The sequence below is a fragment of the Lotus japonicus genome, chromosome 5, assembly GCF_012489685.1.
Source record: "Lotus japonicus ecotype B-129 chromosome 5, LjGifu_v1.2".
NCBI classification, from domain to species: Eukaryota; Viridiplantae; Streptophyta; class Magnoliopsida; order Fabales; family Fabaceae; genus Lotus; species Lotus japonicus.
Genome location: NC_080045.1, coordinates 13,948,072 through 13,969,736, shown reverse-complemented (window position 1 = coordinate 13,969,736; position 21,665 = coordinate 13,948,072). Strand labels below are relative to the sequence as shown.

Below are 21,665 nucleotides of genomic sequence, written 5' to 3'. Positions count from 1 at the left end.
TCTTTTACAAATCCATCAAATCATTGATTTCCAAGCCTTTGAACACACTCAAAACTCTAAATTAAACTTGTGAAGCACATAAATATACAAATTTAAGCACAACTTCACACTAAACTTACTAAAAGCCTAAAACACATAAGAACAAGAAAATCACATTAAAACACTGGGTTGCCTCCCAGGAAGCGCTTTTTTAACGTCAATAGCTTGACGCTTTGAAATTCAATTTGTCAAGGAGACCAAAGACAAGAGGAGAGAATGGTTCCCTTCTTCCTCTTTGGTTCTTCTCCTTTTTCAGAAGTTCTTTGAAGCACTTTTGACACGTAGTCACAACCTTCCACATCTTAGAAAATTTTTCTTCTTTCTCATCCTTCCTTTCTTCCCTAATCCATCCTTCACATCCTCTTTAGCATCAAAATCACAATTTTTATTTTCAGAATGTTTAATTTTTTCATTTTCAAGCTCAGACAAGTGATTTGATGCATCGGTTGAAGATGATGATGGATCATGCTCATCAAATAATTTTTCCAAATCAAAACCAACATTTTTAATTAAAGAAACCATACCTTTGCTTTGTCGGTGATGATTATCACTAAAAACTGTAAAATGTACCTCATCTTCACCTTGTCTCACCTTTTGGATCCCAGTATCTACATCAAATGCTATCCTGGCAGTGATAATGAATGGCATCCCTAAAATGATTGGGATCTCTTTGTCTTCAGGAACATCTACAACCACAAAGTCTATTGGGAAATTTAGCTGCTCCACCATCACAGTCACATTCTCTGCAATTCCTTGAGGTAATTTGACTGATTTATCAGCTAATTGCAGCGTCATCCCTGTAGGCTCTACTTCCACATCTCCCAACCTTTTCAGCAAGGAAAGAGGCATTAAATTGATAGTAGCCCCAGAGTCTATCAGTGCATTACAGGATTGATTGTTGTCAAGTTTAACCGGCAAGACAAGACTCTTGGAACTTCTATGCTTTGGAGGTGGTAAGCGTTGTAGAATTGCACTACAACATCCATTGAGTTGAATCACCTCATCTTCATGCAGTGCTTTCAACCTGTCCTTTTTGTTCAAAAGCTCTTTCATGTACTTGCCATAGGAGGGAATTTGCTCCAATGCCTCAGAAAATGGCATTGTGATGTTCAAATGCCTGAAAATATCTAGAAATCTCCTCTTTTGCCTCTCATGATCAATCTTTTTAGAATTTGGAGGATATGGCAAGCGTTGGATAGGTGGACTCTGTAACACCCCAATTCTAAACGGTATATGTATTGCAAATATCAGAGTGATAAAAATTCTAACACTCATGGGGCATTACATAATCACTTAAAACATTATCATAATGCTCCTGTAACAGATACATAGCACATAAACTTTGAGATGAACTCATAAATAAACTTAAATGCTCTTGTGACAGTTAATTAGTCTTTGAACTAGTTCACTTTGACAAATAGTTATGCAGCGAATCCAGTGTCTTTAAAACTTAAAGAAAACATAGTATCTTGCCCACAACTTAAAACAGAAACAACTTCTCAAATAACAACTTAATTCAAATTATAACAGAAGGAAAACAAGCGTCCATTTCCCCCCCGAGTGCTACGTATCAGAGCAAGGACTCCAACTCGAAATAAAGGCTATAGACTACTCCTCCTAATTACCTGCACGTTACCAACAAGGGTAACATTCAAACAGAAGGGGTGAGATATCGAGTATCATAAATATAAGAATGGCAATAAATATGCTAGATTAATGCCACACCACTTCTTTTTATATTCATATAGCTCAGTTACTAAAACAGTCACAAATAACGTCATCGACTCGGATACAATTCGAACACAACAATGACTATGCATATGTATGTGGTACCAACAGGGCTTCAGCCCTCATCACGAATTGCCAATTATTGGAGGCACAAGGCATAAGCCTTCATCACAAATCGCCAATACAGGCCATCACAGAGTATGCAGATGCTATGCGACTCAAAAGGACGTATACATCTCATAATCATCACTTCAACATGAGGCATTGCACCTATATCACTACATCACTAACATCGCTTAAAACAACACAATTCAGCACACATGCATTTTTATCAACTATACAATTACCCTGACATCTTAGGCAATTTTGGCACCAAATCAATGAAACAACTCACTTAAGCATGCAATCATGGAAGAAGCTATCACATATGGTAAATAAATTATGGATTTCATGCTAAAGGTGTTCAGCCACATGCATCATTCTCATAGCTAATACATGGAACATAAAGACACTAACTTTCATACAACATGTAAGCTAAATCTAATTATATTTCCAAAACAATCAGAATTTCCGTAATCTGGAAAAACAGCAGGAACACCAGCCACTAAAAGCGGTCTCCTGAATTCGTTACTGAACCAAAAATCATGTATTTTATATGCCTAGAAAGCTAACTTAAAGTCCTACAATTTCATAGTTGATCACATCTTCATTTGAGCACTCTAACTGGGCGAAAACAGGTCTCGAAGTGTACTGTCCAGCCCAGGAAATTTTGGACAGCAGCACAGCATCATCAAATCCGTGCATAAATCATATAGCAGTTCAGGAATTACGCTCACAGCAGAAACATATTTCAGTAGAGATAACCTACAGGATTCGTTACTTGTTCAAAAATTACAAATGACCTCAATTTGAAAAGCTAACAGAAAACTCTACCTCTTTCTAGTTCATCAAAGAATTTTCTGGGCACATTAACAAGGTGAAAAATCACGTTGAAGTTCACTGGCAGAGATAGCAGATACAGAGCGCAGAAAAACATGGTTTACTAAACTGAACTTACAGACCTCGTCTCTCAACCAAAAATTATGTACCATATCATTCCAGAAAGCTCTTTCAAAGGCCTACACTTTCTCAGTTCAACGCAACATTATTCGAGCACTCTAAACAGGCTCTAAAAGGCTTCGAAAGTCACGGTTCATACCAGGAAAATGACCAGTCCGTTTTATGTTCCAAAATAAGTGATTAAAGTTGTTTCTCATCAAACAAGACACAAAACCTAACAAGCATGCTACCTAACAGTCCTTATGTGCGTGATCATAAAGAAAATCAAAAGGGAACCTCAACCCAAAACTCCTAGCATACTATGGTTCTGCCCTCACCCCGTTCAATCACACAAAAGAAAATCCCAAAATCAATGGATTTCAAATCAGATTTCCAGAACATCATTAACAGAAACAATTCTACATCTCCCAAATCCCTAATATCATTCACCATAATTCCATTAGAAACTCAAAATCCCACCCTTACCTTTGGATTGAGTGCAGCTCCCCGTTCCCGATCGAATTCTCCGAAGCCGATCCGCTCTCCCTCTCTTCCTGCTACTTCACGCACAACCTTCTTCTTTTTTTTTTCTCCTTCTTTCACGCGTCCTCTTCTTTCTTATTTTTTTTTCTTTAGCTGCTTCCCCATCCTTATTAAACCATCTAAACCTAATTCCTCAAGGGCTAAACTAAAAATCCTAAAATCTCTCCTAGTCCTTGTCTCTATTTTTAATCCTAACTTTCACCCCCTAGCTCTCTTCCATTTCATAAAGCACACTCAGCATCACAAAAAAATTATTTTATTTCATTAAAGTATTAATATATCACCTATTAAACCCCCATACAATATAATCTTAATTAAAATAAAATACCAACATTATTTTAATTAAAAACGGGGTGTTACAGACTCCACCTGACTTCCTCAATCTCTTTCTTTTTCTCATGGTTTTCACTCTTTTTCTTTTCCTCTCTATCTACAACCTCCCTTTTATTCCTTTCTTCTTCTTTTTCAACTTCTTCCTCTTTTTCACTCTCTTTTGGATCATGGCTCTCATTTTTCTCTTCATCCACATCAACCTCTCCACCAACTACTCTCCCACTTCTTGTGAATATTGCATTGCAATGCTCCTTGGGATTGTCTTCTGTATTGGCATGGAACTTCCCTTTCTGCTCAGTAGTCAGCTGACTCAATTTTTAGCCATCTGTCCAACCTGTATTTCTAAGTTTTTAATAGATGCATCAGTATTTTTATGGTTGGATATTGAAACCTGCATAAATTGATTCAGAGTGTATTCTAGCTTTGAAGTCCTATCCACTGGTGGTTGTTGGTATTGTTGATTCTGATAAGGTAATGGTGGTGCCATGCTAGATGAGGGACATGCATCTTGCCTCCAAAGTTGATTATATTTTTGATTTCCTCCCCTGGGGTAGTTTCCTTGATACTGACCTTGCCTCTGCTGATTTCCCACATAGTTCACTTCTTCTTGATTCTGATCACAACTACTAGTATGATGATCACCTGCACAAACATCACATATATATACCTGTTTTCTAGAAGAGGAATCATGCATCTCCTTTAGCTGTTTGGGCAGATTTTTTAGTGTTTGCTTTACTTCGTCCAGTTGTTGTTGGAGCTGCTTGTTTTGAGCTAACATAGCATCAATCGCTCCAAGCTCAATCATTCCTCTTCTCCTAGGTGAACCTCGGTGATGTTGATCTTGTTGATCATTTAAGGCCATCGCTTCAATGATTTGAATGGCTTCAATGGGCGATTTAGCCATTAAAGAACCACCAGATGTTGCGTCCAGAATCAACCTAGTTGGTTGCTGCAAGCCCTTTCGAAAGATATGGATTTGGGACCTTGCATCAAACTCATGGTTCGGGCATTTCCTCAACAACGATTTAAACCTCTCCCAAGTTTCACATAAGTTTTCACCTGCACCCTGAGAGAAAGCAGAAATCGCAGTTTTACAATCCATAAATTTAGAATCAGAGAAATACCTTGCAAAGAATTTCCGTTCAAGTTCATTCCAATCGGTAAGGCTACTTTGTGGTTGATCTAAAAACCACTCCTTTGCTTGCCCAAGTAGAGTCAAGGGAAAAAGCCTCAGAAACACAGCTTCTTCCTCAGCTTGTGTAAGACCAGCCGTGCCACAAAGTTCATAGAACTTTGTCAAATGCGTGTGCGGATTCTCATGGTCTAATCCCGCAAATGGATTGGCGTACATCAGCTGTACCAATCCAGACTTCATCTCCATTGGTCTTTCATTGCCTGCAGGTCTACCTATCCTTGTCATGTTCCTCGGAGTAAAATTCACAAAACCTGCATTTTCATCTTGAATGCCACCTCCTCCAGCTGCAGCCATTGTTCCTTGTTCTTGATTTGAAGAAGTTGATGATTCTTGCCTCTTCCTCGACTTGGCAAGTTGCTTTCTCCTCTTTGTTTTGTTGTTGTTCCTCCTAGCTATAGCTTCAATTTCCGGATCGTATTGGAGTTGATCAGCTGGAATCTTACCTCGCATAAACAAAGTGAGAATACAATCTAGCCAAAGAGATTAGTAGACAAGATAAACACAAATAAAAAAAAACTATGTACTATATTCACAATTGCTCAAGATAAGAAACTAAAGCAATGCTTTTGTATTGACACAATTCCCCGGCAACGGCGCCATTTTGTTGAGAGATTTTTTCTACACTGATACTACTTTCAAAATCCTCAAGATTCAATTGTAGTATAACATAGGGTTTTGTCGTATCCGCAGGGAATTGCTAACACAAATTCTGTTCTTTAGTAAAATTACCCAAGCAATAGATTTTCAAAAGGTTGATAATTGTTTCGGTGACCAAAACACATTCAAATTAAACAAAGCGAGAGTAAAACGATTGATATCAAGAGAGAAAGCTGTTGGAATTGGAGTTCACCGTTTAACTATTAGTGTCCTATGATTCTATATGAATATTCATTCCTATCCATGATTCATCTACACCATTTCTACCCTACTTCATTGATTCCTCACATGAGTGGATATCTATAACTTACTTTCCTAAACATTGATTCCTCACATGCATAGAAAAGCTAAGTTATCTTTAAGCTCAGATGTTTAAGGGACTAACAAACCTAACTCTATTCCTAGCAATTAGATTTATTAGATGGTTAACTCTAGGTCGGACTCTAGACGTTGTAGCTTCCGCTCTTACGCCGAATCAAGCGATATGTTCTAGGTGCGCAAACTAAAACATAGCATTAAGAACAGGAGAAAACCATTGAATCATGTAATAGAAACGATATTTTCATATAGAAATCAAGAAGAACAAGTCATAGTTAAAGGCTACATCCAAATCCAACAAAGAAACTTAGCAACCCATATCCATGGATTGCTTACAAAGCTTACAAGAGGAAACTAAGGTGAAAGCGGTGACCCGTGCCGTCCTCGGTGTGTCTCCAGCACGATGGATGGTGGATCAAAGCTCCCAAAGTTCCTTTCCTTCTTCTCTATGCAATTTTCTCTCTAAGAGGTCCAAAATATGTCAAGACATCATCCATTTCTAATCTTGGTCGAGCCTTTTATAAACAGGGCACAATTTCGCTTAAGCTGATAAAGGTTCCGCTTAAGCGAGGAGGATTCTTCATGTTCAGGTAAGGTCTTTCAGCTTAAGCGAGACCATTTCTCGCTTAAGCCAAATTGTCTTCCAGAACCACTGCTACTGCCATGTAATTTGGCTTAAGCGAGCCAACTTTGGGCTTAAGCGAACTTCAATATTTTTAGCCCTTTTGATCTTCAAATGGTTGGATCTTCTTGACTTTTCTCCTACAATAAAAACCAAAGAGTCTAAATGATAAAACTAACATATCTTACATTTATCTATATAAAAACTATCTACTTACTAAATTAACCTTATTGAGGGATAATTTGAAAGATAACGTACACATTTAGAACAGATAAGTGCCGAAATTAATATAGAAAATCAGGTAAATTTGGCACTTATCAACTCCCCCAAACTTGAAACTTTGTTTGTCCTCAAACAAAAGGTATTGGCTAACAAAACATATTCACAAAGGTTCTTGAACAAGCATGGCTTATGAACTACTAATGTCAAAGTTTCTTTTCACAAGCATGATTCAAGCATCAATTACCAACTAGAACATGTGAAGCCCACAACAAATGGTTACAGTAATGATACAAAAACACACCAGCATGAAATCATTGGCATAACATTGAATCCAATACTCTTCAATCAGGGAACCATTCAAATTCTCATCAAACTATTCACTACTCTTCAATTCTCTATGAGGTAAGTGTTTCACACTATTCAGCCATTGATTCACAACATGTCAAACTTGTTACCTGTCTCATCAACTATTAAAACTGCATGGAAACTCAAAAATCACAAAGGTCTTTCTGGGTTGTAATGTGGCTAGGGTTATCAAGAAAATTGGTTTTTCTAGATTTCAAGATATTTTCAAGTCAAGAGAGCAATTACATTTGGATTCATGCAAAAATTATGAACATTTTTCACTCTCCTTCTACCAACCCTCTTTTTTCACCCCTTTTACACAATTTCATGCACATAAACCCCTTTTCTTCTCATTTCCATTCTTTTCCAATCATTTTTTCTTTTCTTTTCTTTTGTTTTTTTTTTTTGTTTTTTTTTTGTTTTTAGATAGACTATGCACAAGCATTTTTTTTTTCAAACATTATATATACAAAGGATAGAAAACTGCAAAAATATATCAAAGCCTTCACTCCCCCCAACTTAGCACATTAGCATACAATCCTCACATAAATGCTCTCTTAACTTAAAAAGTATGGGAGAAACATTGTTTGTTTTTTTTTTTTTTGTCATTTAAGTTCGGGATCATACACAAAGAACAACAAAATTTCCATTTAGGCTCAAAATGGGTGCAATTGGAATTCCTAATCAATGGTAGGCTTATTTGGCTAAGTAGTTTATGTACACTAAAGAACAAAATTGCCTTGATCATTTTCTATCATTCCCATGCAATTCAATAGTTAGAGACTCAAACAAGTAAAACTGTGCAAAACAATGGCGAATCTCTCGAATCTCACCAAGTGTTTGGCTACACTCCTCACTAGGCTCAGGAGTCCCTGATTTCAAGCATTTTCAAAATGAGCCTATGACATTCATGTGAATGATGCATTCATATCATATAATGACACCAAGTTAGTTCAATCACAATGAACTAAGAACTTTTAAAAACACACATCATGCTCAACTTAGCATTTCATAGCCCATGCTCATTACCTAAACCAACAGCCAATCATTTGCAACTCAGAACAGTGAGCAAAACAAACTCATAATCCAAAATTCAAAACATGTGCTAGAAATTAAGAACACAGCAAAATAAAAACCAAAACCAAGGAAAGTACTACTAGTTAGAAAGTGAAATGACGGAAAATAAAAATGAACTTGGATGAGTGGCTGTGGTCATCAATCCTCAACTCCATCCTGCTCCTGAACAGCAATCATGTAATCATTAGCTCTCAAGTTAGCTGCTGCAGAAGTAGTAGCTTCATCTCCATCTCCATGTCCAGCAGCTCTCTCCTCCTCCCTGGAATTCGGCCTGTCCTCAGGCCAAGCATCACGACCCTGTCTGTGCTGCAACATTTGCTCCTGAACAGCCTAGATCTCATGCATTAGGTAGAAGACAATTTTAACATTTTCATTCATGCATTTTGTCAAACACCTAGGGTGCACAACCTTTAACATATGAAGCATATAACAATTTGAGTTTACAATCCCGTAACCAAACTTAAGAGCCTCAAACAGTCCTATTCAAAGCATGCAATTCTTTTCCTAATGAGACCACAAATTCCTCAATGCTCATCAGTGCTTGCACAATCAAAATCTCCAAATTTAGAGCTCTAGAATGTGAAATCAAATTGAGGGAGGAATGAGAAAACTTTACCTGAGAAGTAGACAACCAAAATCCCCAATTTACAAGTACAATTGAAAGGGAGAGAATGGAGAAACCGGAACCAAGGAGTTTAAAATCCTGCTCATGTGTGTGCAATGGAACCAAGTTACGTGCTCTTGTGTGTGAGAGGAAGTGATACGTGATTGTGTGTGAGAGTGGGGTTTGTGTTTTAAAGAGTGAGTGATTTTTTTATTTAATAGGTATCTCGCTTAAGCGAGAATTTTCAGGCTTAAGCGAACTTGCCAGTTCTTGTGTGCTATCTTTTCTTTAGAGTGTCGCTTAAGCGGAACTTGCTCTGGCTTAAGCGAAATTGAACCCTGGTACACTATAACTGCTTTCTGATTTTAGCTTAAGCGATCATTTGGCTGGCTTAAGCGAAGTACCTGTAATTATGCAGCATAACACTGTTAAGTCTTGCCAAAATTCACAAGTCTAACCTCCAAAATTTGTATTTCTCTTCTTCCTTGATTTTCAATCATAATGAGGCATTTCTATCTTCAACTTAAACCTGTGATTCACTTGAATTCCACATGTTAATCATTAAAGAACATGAATTCAATTTAGCCCTCTTTTTGACTATTTACACAAGTGGATACCTCAAATTTTGATTCATCAATTCTCAATGCTTCATGTGAGGATAAACCACTTACTTATCATCTAAGAAACTTGTGTGAAGACTAAAATCATGAAAAGAGACACAAGATTCTTATTTCATACTCTAACTCATCCTTTACACACAATTCTGCTATTTTCACAACCCAACACCTCAATTTCTTCTTTTCACATTTTCCTAGCTTTCTAAGTCCTTAGACTCACCATTCATATCATTTAAAACTTGTGAGAGGCCTTAAACTGCACAGCTGAAGTACATCCCCATATGGCACACTCCACGATCAAGAAAACTACACAATGAGCAGTCTTAATGCACTTTCACTTCAAAGCCTAAATTTTCACATTGGTTCCTATTCTAATATTTGAAAACTAACATTAAATCACAAACATGAGTTTGATCAAAAGTTATGGAAAGCAATTTTGCACAGTTAATGCAGAAAATCACCTAGAGTGACTTGTTTTTCATCATGAGCACACTACTACATACCTCAATTTTCTCAAAACACACCAACCTCAAAAATCATCAATTCATATGCATGGTAAGCATCAAATTAGACCTGATATAACTTTGAAACTCAGGTTTTAAACATAAAATCACAGGATGCATAATTTACTCAAGTTCACATGCAAAAACAAGTCACAACCCTATCTTTTACAAATCCATCAAATCATTGATTTCCAAGCCTTTGAACACACTCAAAACTCTAAATTAAACTTGTGAAGCACATAAATATACAAATTTAAGCACAACTTCACACTAAACTTACTAAAAGCCTAAAACACATAAGAACAAGAAAATCACATTAAAACACTGGGTTGCCTCCCAGGAAGCGCGTCTTTAACGTCAATAGCTTGACGCTTTGAAATTCAATTTGTCAAGGAGACCAAAGACAAGAGGAGAGAATGGTTCCCTTCTTCCTCTTTGGTTTCTTCTCCTTTTTCAGAAGTTCTTTGAAGCACTTTTGACACGTAGTCACAACCTTCCACATCTTAGAAAACTTTTTCTTCTTTCTCATCCTTCCTTTCTTCCCTAATCCATCCTTCACATCCTCTTTAGCATCAAAATCACAATTTTTATTTTCAGAATGTTTAATTTTTTCATTTTCAAGCTCAGACAAGTGATTTGATGCATCGGTTGAAGATGATGATGGATCATGCTCATCAAATAATTTTTCCAAATCAAAACCAACATTTTTAATTAAAGAAACCATACCTTTGCTTTGTCGGTGATGATTATCACTAAAAACTGTAAATGTACCTCATCTTCACCTTGTCTCACCTTTTGGATCCCAGTATCTACATCAAATGCTATCCTGGCAGTGATAATGAATGGCATCTCTAAAATGATTGGGATCTCTTTGTCTTCAGGAACATCTACAACCACAAAGTCTATTGGGAAATTTAGCTGCTCCACCATCGCAGTCACATTCTCTGCAATTCCTTGAGGTAATTTGACTGATTTATCAGCTAGTTGCAGCGTCATCCCTGTAGGCTCTACTTCCACATCTCCCAACCTTTTCAGCAAGGAAAGAGGCATTAAATTGATAGTAGCCCCAGAGTCTATCAGTGCATTACAGGATTGATTGTTGTCAAGTTTAACCGGCAAGACAAGACTCTTGGAACTTCTATGCTTTGGAGGTGGTAAGCGTTGTAGAATTGCACTACAACGTCCATTGAGTTGAATCACCTCATCTTCATGCAGTGCTTTCAACCTGTCCTTTTTGTTCAAAAGCTCTTTCATGTACTTGCCATAGGAGGGAATTTGCTCCAATGCCTCAGAAAATGGCATTGTGATGTTCAAATGCCTGAAAATATCTAGAAATCTCCTCTTTTGCCTCTCATGATCAATCTTTTTAGAATTTGGAGGATATGGCAAGCGTTGGATAGGTGGACTCCATCTGACTTCCTCAATCTCTTTCTTTTTCTCATGGTTTTCACTCTTTTTCTTTTCCTCTCTATCTACAACCTCCCTTTTATTCCTTTCTTCTTCTTTTTCAACTTCTTCCTCTTTTTCACTCTCTTTTGGATCATGGCTCTCATTTTTCTCTTCATCCACATCAACCTCTCCACCAACTACTCTCCCACTTCTTGTGAATATTGCATTGCAATGCTCCCTAGGATTGTCTTCTGTATTGGCATGGAACTTCCCTTTCTGCTCAGTAGTCAGCTGACTCAATTGTTTAGCCATCTGTCCAACCTGTATTTCTAAGTTTTTAATAGATGCATCAGTATTTTTATGGTTGGATATTGAAACCTGCATAAATTGATTCAGAGTGTATTCTAGCTTTGCAGTCCTATCCACTGGTGGTTGTTGGTATTGTTGATTCTGATAAGGTAATGGTGGTGCCCTGCTAGATGAGGGACATGCATCTTGCCTCCAAAGTTGATTATATTTTTGATTTCCTCCCCTGGGGTAGTTTCCTTGATACTGACCTTGCCTCTGCTGATTTCCCACATAGTTCACTTCTTCTTGATTCTGATCACAACTACTAGTATGATGATCACCTGCACAAACATCACATATATATACCTGTTTTCTAGAAGAGGAATCATGCATCTCCTTTAGCTGTTTGGGCAGATTTTTCAGTGTTTGCTTTACTTCGTCCAGTTGTTGTTGGAGCTGCTTGTTTTGAGCTAACATAGCATCAGTCGCTCCAAGCTCAATCATTCCTCTTCTCCTAGGTGAACCTCGGTGATGTTGATCTTGTTGATCATTTAAGGCCATCGCTTCAATGATTTGAATGGCTTCAATGGGCGATTTAGCCATTAAAGAACCACCGGATGTTGCGTCCAGAATCAACCTAGTTGGTTGCTGCAAGCCCTTTCGAAAGATATGGATTTGGGACCTTGCATCAAACTCATGGTTCGGGCATTTCCTCAACAACGATTTAAACCTCTCCCAAGTTTCACATAAGTTTTCACCTGCACCCTGAGAGAAAGCAGAAATCGCAGTTTTACAATCCATAAATTTAGAATCAGAGAAATACCTTGCAAAGAATTTCCGTTCAAGTTCATTCCAATCGGTAAGGCTACTTTGTGGTTGATCTAAAAACCACTCCTTTGCTTGCCCAAGTAGAGTCAAGGGAAAAAGCCTCAGAAACACAGCTTCTTCCTCAGCTTGTGTAAGACCAGCCGTGCCACAAAGTTCATAGAACTTTGTCAAATGCGTGTGCGGATTCTCATGGTCTAAACCCGCAAATGGATTGGCGTACATCAGCTGTACCAATCCAGACTTCATCTCCATTGGTCTTTCATTGCCTGCAGGTCTACCTATCCTTGTCATGTTCCTCGGAGTAAAATTCACAAAACCTGCATTTTCATCTTGAATGCCACCACCTCCAGCTGCAGCCATTGTTCCTTGTTCTTGATTTGAAGAAGTTGATGATTCTTGCCTCTTCCTCGACTTGGCAAGTTGCTTTCTCTTCTTTGTTTTGTTGTTGTTCCTCCTAGCTATAGCTTCAATTTCCGGATCGTATTGGAGTTGATCAGCTGGAATCTTACCTCGCATAAACAAAGTGAGAATACAATCTAGCCAAAGAGATTAGTAGACAAGATAAACACAAATAAAAAAAAACTATGTACTATATTCACAATTGCTCAAGATAAGAAACTAAAGCAATGCTTTTGTATTGACACAATTCCCCGGCAACGGCGCCATTTTGTTGAGAGATTTTTTCTACACTGATACTACTTTCAAAATCCTCAAGATTCAATTGTAGTATAGCATAGGGTTTTGTCGTATCCGCAGGGAATTGCTAACACAAATTCTGTTCTTTAGTAAAATTACCCAAGCAATAGATTTTCAAAAGGTTGATAATTGTTTCGGTGACCAAAACACATTCAAATTAAACAAAGCGAGAGTAAAACGATTGATATCAAGAGAGAAAGCTGTTGGAATTGGAGTTCACCGTTTAACTATTAGTGTCCTATGATTCTATATGAATATTCATTCCTATCCATGATTCATCTACACCATTTCTACCCTACTTCATTGATTCCTCACATGAGTGGATATCTATAACTTACTTTCCTAAACATTGATTCCTCACATGCATAGAAAAGCTAAGTTATCTTTAAGCTCAGATGTTTAAGGGACTAACAAACCTAACTCTATTCCTAGCAATTAGATTTATTAGATGGTTAACTCTAGGTCGGACTCTAGACGTTGTAGCTTCCGCTCTTACGCCGAATCAAGCGATATGTTCTAGGTGCGCAAACTAAAACATAGCATTAAGAACAAGAGAAAACCATTGAATCATGTAATAGAAACGATATTTTCATATAGAAATCAAGAAGAACAAGTCATAGTTAAAGGCTACATCCAAATCCAACAAAGAAACTTAGCAACCCATATCCATGGATTGCTTACAAAGCTTACAAGAGGAAACTAAGGTGAAAGCGGTGACCCGTGCCGTCCTCGGTGTGTCTCCAGCACGATGGATGGTGGATCAAAGCTCCCAAAGTTCATTTCCTTCTTCTCTATGCAATTTTCTCTCTAAGAGGTCCAAAATATGTCAAGAGATCATCCATTTCTAATCTTGGTCGAGCCTTTTATAAACAGGGCACAATTTCGCTTAAGCTGATAAAGGTTCCGCTTAAGCGAGGAGGATTCTTCATGTTCAGGTAAGGTCTTTCAGCTTAAGCGAGACCATTTCTCGCTTAAGCCAAATTGTCTTCCAGAACCACTGCTACTGCCATGTAATTTGGCTTAAGCGAGCCAACTTTTGGCTTAAGCGAACTTCAATATTTTTAGCCCTTTTGATCTTCAAATGGTTGGATCTTCTTGACTTTTCTCCTACAATAAAAACCAAAGAGTCTAAATGATAAAACTAACATATCTTACATTTATCTATATAAAAACTATCTACTTACTAAATTAACCTTATTGAGGGATAATTTGAAAGATAACGTACACATTTAGAACAGATAAGTGCCGAAATTAATATAGAAAATCAGGTAAATTTGGCACTTATCAACTCCCCCAAACTTGAAACTTTGTTTGTCCTCAAACAAAAGGTATTGGCTAACAAAACATATTCACAAAGGTTCTTGAACAAGCATGGCATATGAACTACTAATGTCAAAGTTTCTTTTCACAAGCATGATTCAAGCATCAATTACCAACTAGAACATGTGAAGCCCACAACAAATGGTTACAGTAATGATACAAAAACACACCAGCATGAAATCATTGGCATAACATTGAATCCAATACTCTTCAATCAGGGAACCATTCAAATTCTCATCAAACTATTCACTACTCTTCAATTCTCTATAAGGTAAGTGTTTCACACTATTCAGCCATTGATTCACAACATGTCAAACTTGTTACCTGTCTCATCAACTATTAAAACTGCATGGAAACTCAAAAATCACAATGGTCTTTCTGGGTTGTAATGTGGCTAGGGTTATCAAGAAAATTGGTTTTTCTAGATTTCAAGATATTTTCAAGTCAAGAGAGCAATTACATTTGGATTCATGCAAAAATTATGAACATTTTTCACTCTCCTTCTACCAACCCTCTTTTTTCACCCCTTTTACACAATTTCATGCACATAAACCCCTTTTCTTCTCATTTCCATTCTTTTCCAATCATTTTTTCTTTTCTTTTCTTTTCTTTTTTTTTGTTTTTAGATAGACTATGCACAAGCAATTTTTTTTTCAAACATTATATATACAAAGGATAGAAAACTAACAAAAATATATCAAAGCCTTCACTCCCCCCAACTTAGCACATTAGCATACAATCCTCGCATAAATGCTCTCTTAACTTAAAAAGTATGGGAGAAACATTTTGGAACCAAGTTGAAAAGAATGCAAATCATTGAGAAAGTCCAAGTTGAGCCCACAGAAGATACCTCTGAAGAGGTTCGTCAGAAGAACTATCCTGTTGATGACTTTCCTCTCTGGTCCAAGAAGGACAATCCAACAAGCATTCTGGAATATGTAAGAATGCTCAGAAGCAATGGAGATAAAATCACTCTTGAAGAGTTTGTCAGGACTCTTCCTGACAGTCCTTCTGAGATGCCAACAAGGAGAGCAAAGAAGACAACCAGCAAGCCTTCAGATCCCAAGGGCAAAGGGATTCTGATCGAAGAACCTAAAAGGAAGAAAGCTGCATCCAAGTCGGTAGTCATCAGGGAATCAGTTCCAGAACCCTCTCCTGAAAGAACTCCAGAAGAGTCATATGAGGAATCTCAATCTTATTCCTCTGAGAGCCCTATGGATTCTTCATCTGGAACTCAAGAAGAAGAAGTTCCACCTAGAAGGAATGTCAAGAGGAAAGCAATTATTGAAGAATCATCTGATGAGGAAACCGAGGACGATATTCCTCTGGTAAAAAGGCAGAGAATTCAAAAAGCCCAAGTTCAAGAAGAAGTTGAGCAGGATGACTGTGAAATCATTGAGAATGTGCTTCAAGTCATAAGGGAATCAGCAGAAGGTGAAGAATCCACTGATTCAGATATTGAACCCATAGGCAAGACGTTGAAACTGCCTCTGAAGGGTCCACTTCAGAAGAAGGAGTCAGGACCATAGCAAGCATCTGAAAAGGTCTCAGAAGTCCAAAGAGAAAGGAGATCAAAGACAGCTTCAGATCCTGCAAGGACTGCTAGACCCACCAGTTCCATCTCTCTCAGAGAATCAAGTAAGGTAATTACTGAAAGCATTAACTCTGATTCTGCTTTAGTAGTTATTCCTGAACAACCCCTGCCTATATCTACTGCCATGCCAACCCTAATCCAAACAACTTCCATTCAAACAGAACCTCAAACACAAGCCTTCTCCCAAGCTGAAACACAAGCTCCTCAATCAAACATCCAAACAGCTACCACTGCCATTCCATCCATCCCAATTCACACCTCTTCCACATCCACCACAACTGCACCTGTGCCTCCTCTCAATCCTTTCATTCAAGGTATTGTTCAAAGTGAGGCTACACTGAGAAACTTGGTTCAACACTTCACTCTCCAGCCTCCATCTACTTCAAAGACCCTCCTCTTGACTCAAACTAGTGAGCTCCCTACTGAGGAAGAACAAGAGGATGATGATGTTCAGATCCTTGAACCTCCTTTCAATGTGAAGCCAATTCAACAAATTGCTTCCAATTTTGAGGATCAGCTTCAAGATGCTGCAGAAACCTCCTATGTGTCTCTGTCCAATTACTCTGTAGTCAACTCACGAGATCTGAGTTTTACCTCACTTGAGAAGACTGCTACCTCCAGGCAAAGGCAAGTAACAATCTCTGAAGCTGAGCATATGGATGAATCTGATCATTCTGGAATAGAGAAGAACCATGAGATTGATTCTATTCCTTCAAGACAACCCAGAACTGATAGCTCCAATGCTTCAAGCTCAAATGCAACCAGAACTCCCCAGCCTGTCCTGACCTTGGCAACCTCCTTCCGACCTCAAAATCTGATTCAACTCATTCAGGAGTTCTCTGAAGAGGCAACCAGAAGACTGAAATGGCTATATCAGGTAACTGATAATCAATTTGATGCTTCATTTGTTGATGGTCTGTGGTCTGCCTTCGGAAGATGGTCAGAAAGCAGAGCTTATGAATTTCAGAAGCAGCTTCTCTATGAGAAACGTCTGAGAGTTCATGATGCGTCTGAGAGAGCTTATGAGCAAAGGCAGAGAGTGCTGCACAGGGTTTGTGAACCCTTGAGAAGAGCTATGGCTGAAAGACACTATGTTGTTTCTGAATGTACCTCAGAAGATGCTGAGATGATTCCAGCAGAGGTTGCAGAAGATAGCTCTGACGGAATAGTCATTCTGGAAGATGCAACTGTTGATGAAGTTGAGAAGCAAGTGCCAATTCTAGTTGATGCTGAAATGTCATCAGAGGCAGAAGTTCCTACTCATACTCAAGCTCCAGAAGTTCCTACTTCTGCTCAAGCTCCAGAAGTTGCTACTCTTGCTGCCAGAATTGACAGAATTCAAGATGATCAACAAAGATTGTTTCAGATGGTTGAGCAACAAGGACTTGTTCAGATTGAACAAAGTAGGCAGATTCAGGAATCCACCAGCAAGATGGAAGCTATGATGAAGTATCTGATCGAGAATCTTCCTTCATCATCAAAGCCTTGAACCCCCTTCATCTATCCTGCATGCATTTATTTGTTTTCTGTGAATTTAATTCATGTTGACTGTGTTAATTTCTATTCTCTTATTCAATGCACCGTCCACTTAGTAACTCACATACTTTTATGATTTGATGAGTTTTATGCATGTTTTTCTGTTACTTTTCATCTTTATAATTCTCTGCGTACATTCCTCTTCATCACATCTCAATCTCACTCAACTCCTTCATCTCAATTCTCTTCTCCTCTAAATCAACATGACTACTGTTGAATTGATCTCTGAAATCAAGACTATGGTATTTGACCAAGTCTTTCCATGGAGCGTTAACTTATCTTCATCTCAGATCTCTCAAGCTCTGGTGAAGATTGAGAATCTTCTGAACTGTTGGCTGACATCCCATCAGACTCACTGTCTTCAGAACCTTCAAGAAGTTCTGAACGACCTCCTTCGTCTGACCTCTCGCAGGAAGGACATTGAAGCTCAGTTCCAGGGCATTTGTATGCTTCTGGAATATGAAGAAGATCAAGAAGAAGCCGATCAGGATGTTGTCCGGGAGAATGAAGCTCTGAAGGAAGAACTGGCTACCCAGTTAGCCTCCATTGATCAGGACGTGCGTCCCCTGCATCTTCAGCTTATCTCCATGAAGAACTCCCGTGCTTTCCTATATATCTAGGACTAGTGTTCTTCGTTCCTTCTATCCTCTGTACTCCTTTTTCATTTAGTAATAATAACAGCGTCTTATTTGCCTCATTTCCTTGTTTGTTATTGTTATTGTTGAAGGTATGAAAAACGGTAGAAAGGGGGGGTTTGAATAACGTTTTCAGTACAAAACTACCACCTTAAAGATTTTAACAAATCTTTTCGAGAACTAAGTGCAAAAGATAGAGATAGAAAAGCACACAAGGATTTTATCCTGGTTCACTTGATAAATCACTCAAGCTACTCCAGTCCACCCGTTAAGGTGATTTCTTCCTTCTTAGAATGAAGGCAATCCACTAATCAGGTAAGAGTTACAACTGCACTTGAAACCTACAAGTGACTAACAATTACACTGACTTAGCTCACACTAAGATTCACTCTCTTAGTCTTCTCTAGGATCCGATCAACCTTGATCTCCTAAAGGAAAATCAAACAACTGTTTGAGGTTGGTGTTTACAAGGGTTTGCTTCTGAATAAGCTGAGTGTAAACTAAAATAAATTACAAGATGAAAGAAAGCTTAGAATATATCTTGCGCGTGTGTATTGCTTCTTGTATATTTTTTTCTTCTTCTAGCCGCTTCTTTCAATCTTCAGCCTCTATATATACTCCAAGGATTAGGGTTGAGCGTTGCATGGGAAATGCTACCGTTGGAGGGCAGTTCTGGAAAATCCAGCTTCTGCTGTGGCTGAGAACGTTAGGTAGGTCGTCAGGAAGGTACACTTGCTTTTGTACTTGGATAGCGACTTGACCTTTTAACCTAGGAGACTTCTGATCAGAGGAATGCTTCGTATTGGAACTTGTGAAGCCGGTTGATCAGAGTCAGAGGGATAGCACAGATCCTCTGACCATTGTATCTTCTGATTCTGAACTCAGAGGGAAGAACATGGCCTTCAGAGTTTCTTGCTTCTGGACTTCAGAGTTTCCACTATTCAGCTTCTGGATCTTCAGAGTCTTCTACACCATCGGAACATCTGAACCTTCAGTGTTTCTTGGTTGTCAGAACTTCTGGATCATCAGAGCTTCTAGCGACTGAGTCCTCATCAGAGTTTGTATAGCTTCAGATCTTCTGAAGCTTTTCCACTGTTCATACTGAACATGGTGAATGCGAAAGCGTTGCTTGGGTTACCCTTTATACACAGTGCTTCTGATTTGTGTGAAATTGAGTCAGGGTCAGAGCCTGTAGATAGCACACTCAGAAAAACACGTTAGAGTACCACAATTGTTCATATCAAAAGGTTAACTTGTAATCATCAAAACATAGAGTTGTACTACTAGATCAAAACTTGATCTTACAATCTCCCCCTTTTTGATGATGACAAAACTAAGATTTTTGATGAACAATTCTTAAACATTAAACTGAATTCACTCAGAGTTTAGAGATATAGAATAAGACTTATCCTGATGTGAATAGTTTATCTTGCTCATTCTGAATTCAAGTCACTGCTTGATTCTGAGCTTAGCTCCCCCTGAATCTAATACTTGATGAAAACGTTAGTAAAGTCTAGATTCTGAGCTAAATCATATAAGAGTTCAGAGTGAAAAGCTTATGACATAGATGAAAAACGAATAATCAGAGCGCATAAGTGATCAGAGTCATGGACAAGGTATCAGAGTCTTGGGTATCAGAGTCAACTTAGAATCACTTCAGAAGAAGTGAAATGTATTCCTTGTATTTGCCCAGTGACACATCTATGGTCATGAAGGTGGAACTCTTAAAATCTCCAAAAGAAAAATAAGTTACACTAACACATCTTACACATCAAAAACTGGGTTTACTCCCCCTTTTTGTCATAAGCAAAAAGCTTGGGGTGTGAAAAACTTAGCTTGAAGTACAAGGTACTTCCCCCGTAGAGAAGGTCTAAGTTGAAAGAAAATGAAGACGATGTAAGAATCAGAGTGAGGCGATAATAAATAGAAGAGTTAATGCAAGGGATGAACGTTTACCACCGGTCAAGTGAGGAAATAGAAGGGTCAGTTACCAAGTACTTAACCTCGAGAAACTGTAAGAGCATTAACTTTCAGAGAGAAAGTGAAGCCTATAAAAACGTTGGAGAGAAAGGTAAGCTTCACACCTCGAATAATATTCAGAAAAAAAAAAATGGCATCATACAGAATGGCATTAGAAGAGCTCAGAAGGAAGGCGTTTGAGGAAGATATGTTCCTCAATATTAGGCATCCCGATGGTACAAAGACCATACAAGAGCTGACGAAGACACTGCTTGAAGAAGATCTTGGTCCAGAGATGGAGAAAGATCTGAAGGAGTTCCTCTGCTTCGTGGAAGAGATTCAGGAGCTTTGCCAGCGGGAGCTGAATCTGCTGGAAGAGAAGGAGACTGTGGAAAAGAGACTCAAGACGACAGAAGATAGTCTAGAAAAAGATGATCTGAGCATCAAACTTGGCAACATAGAGTATGCATTGGATCGTCTGGAGAAGGAAAGAGTGGAGCAGCGCCAAGAATGCAGAAGAATGAGGAAGGATCCTCCATTCTAGATATAGGGAATAATGTATGATGGAAAGAATTATGATGTAAACATAGAACAATTATGAATAAAACAGGTTTTGCAAACATATGTGACACAAATATATATAGATATATGCATATAGAGTCACAAATGAACAAATTAAAGTAAGTAAATAAGCAGAGTTTAAATAAAACAACGTTAAAAAAAAGGAAAAGGAAGAAAAAGAAGAGATCCTAAAAGACTAAGATTTGTCAGTACGGCGCAGAAGTTCCATCATCATGTGCTTCATCTCAATCAGCATGGATTCATGAGTGTCAAGACGTTGTTCCATGATGTCGAGTCTGGATGAGCTTGTCGGAGTAGAGCTGGAAGGAACGTTCTGAGCAGCTTGAGGTTCTGGAATGGAAGCAGAAGCAGCAGGAGTAAACAGAACTGGTGCAAGTCGCTCTGCCTCAGCCTCAGCTTCAAGACGTTCTGCCTCAAGTCTGGCTTGTTCAGCCTGAGCTGCTGCTTGACGGGCAGCTTCTTCTTCTTGTTCTTTCTGTCTCTTGGCTTCTTCAATGGCTTCAAGAAGCTTGGTTCTCTGTTCGAGTTCATGAAGAGCCACCCTCCTAGCAAACCTTTGCTTTGCAGCCTCAATGCTCTGACTTCCCTCTGCATGCAGGAGCTGCAGCATAACGGGAAACTGAGCCACCAGCCAAGTGCTCAAATTGTTCCACTCATCAGCCACATTTTCAGCATTCTCACTGAGGTCAGTCTGACCGTGCACATTGCGGAGCCTCAAGGAGGCTTCATGATTGAAAATATTGATGCACTCAGAGAGAGATGTGGGTTGAAGGTGAGTATAGGGAATGATGGAGAGGTTGGGTGCAGGAGAGGCTGGGTGATTGCTGCTATGAGCTTCAGAGGCACCTTGTGGAGAACCAATGTTAATTATGGGAGCATTGGGTTCAGAGGTTCCACGGTGAGGGTCTGAAGTTTCAACCAGAGGGTGAGGTGATCTAACCGAGGATTGGTTAGATACTGATTGTTCAGGTTCAGGGTCTGGTTGAATTGGCTCTTG

The 21,665-nt window shown here is 38.6% G+C and overlaps 4 protein-coding genes, 1 long non-coding RNA gene and 2 other non-coding genes across 7 annotated transcripts; 3 read left to right on the top strand and 4 right to left on the bottom strand.

The window, feature by feature from the left end:
- Positions 1–324: 324 nt before the first annotated feature.
- Positions 325–1,140, bottom strand: LOC130719121 (uncharacterized). The gene has a single exon (XM_057569760.1). It carries the CDS (start codon positions 1,138–1,140, stop codon positions 325–327), a length of 816 nt encoding a protein of 271 aa, XP_057425743.1.
- A 159-nt stretch (positions 1,141–1,299) lies between these two features.
- LOC130718574 (uncharacterized) lies at positions 1,300–3,564 on the bottom strand. Its single transcript, XR_009012715.1, has 2 exons — positions 3,292–3,564; positions 1,300–1,664 (listed from the first exon to the last, which is right to left on the bottom strand). It is a non-coding gene; the product is annotated as an uncharacterized LOC130718574 (long non-coding RNA).
- A 427-nt stretch (positions 3,565–3,991) lies between these two features.
- On the bottom strand, positions 3,992–5,326 carry LOC130719120 (uncharacterized). The gene has a single exon (XM_057569759.1). It carries the CDS (start codon positions 5,324–5,326, stop codon positions 3,992–3,994), a length of 1,335 nt encoding a protein of 444 aa, XP_057425742.1.
- Positions 4,674–4,780, top strand: LOC130721619 (small nucleolar RNA R71). Its single transcript, XR_009013545.1, has one exon. It is a non-coding gene; the product is annotated as a small nucleolar RNA R71 (small nucleolar RNA).
- Positions 5,327–8,255: 2,929 nt separating the features above from the next.
- On the bottom strand, positions 8,256–12,862 carry LOC130719119 (uncharacterized). Its single transcript, XM_057569758.1, has 4 exons — positions 11,321–12,862; positions 10,568–11,203; positions 8,593–8,733; positions 8,256–8,447 (listed from the first exon to the last, which is right to left on the bottom strand). Exons 1-4 carry the CDS (start codon positions 12,860–12,862, stop codon positions 8,256–8,258), a joined length of 2,511 nt encoding a protein of 836 aa, XP_057425741.1.
- On the top strand, positions 12,210–12,316 carry LOC130721618 (small nucleolar RNA R71). Its single transcript, XR_009013544.1, has one exon. It is a non-coding gene; the product is annotated as a small nucleolar RNA R71 (small nucleolar RNA).
- Positions 12,863–15,168: 2,306 nt separating the features above from the next.
- LOC130719118 (uncharacterized) lies at positions 15,169–15,891 on the top strand. Its single transcript, XM_057569757.1, has one exon. It carries the CDS (start codon positions 15,169–15,171, stop codon positions 15,889–15,891), a length of 723 nt encoding a protein of 240 aa, XP_057425740.1.
- The last annotated feature ends 5,774 nt before the right edge of the window (positions 15,892–21,665 follow it).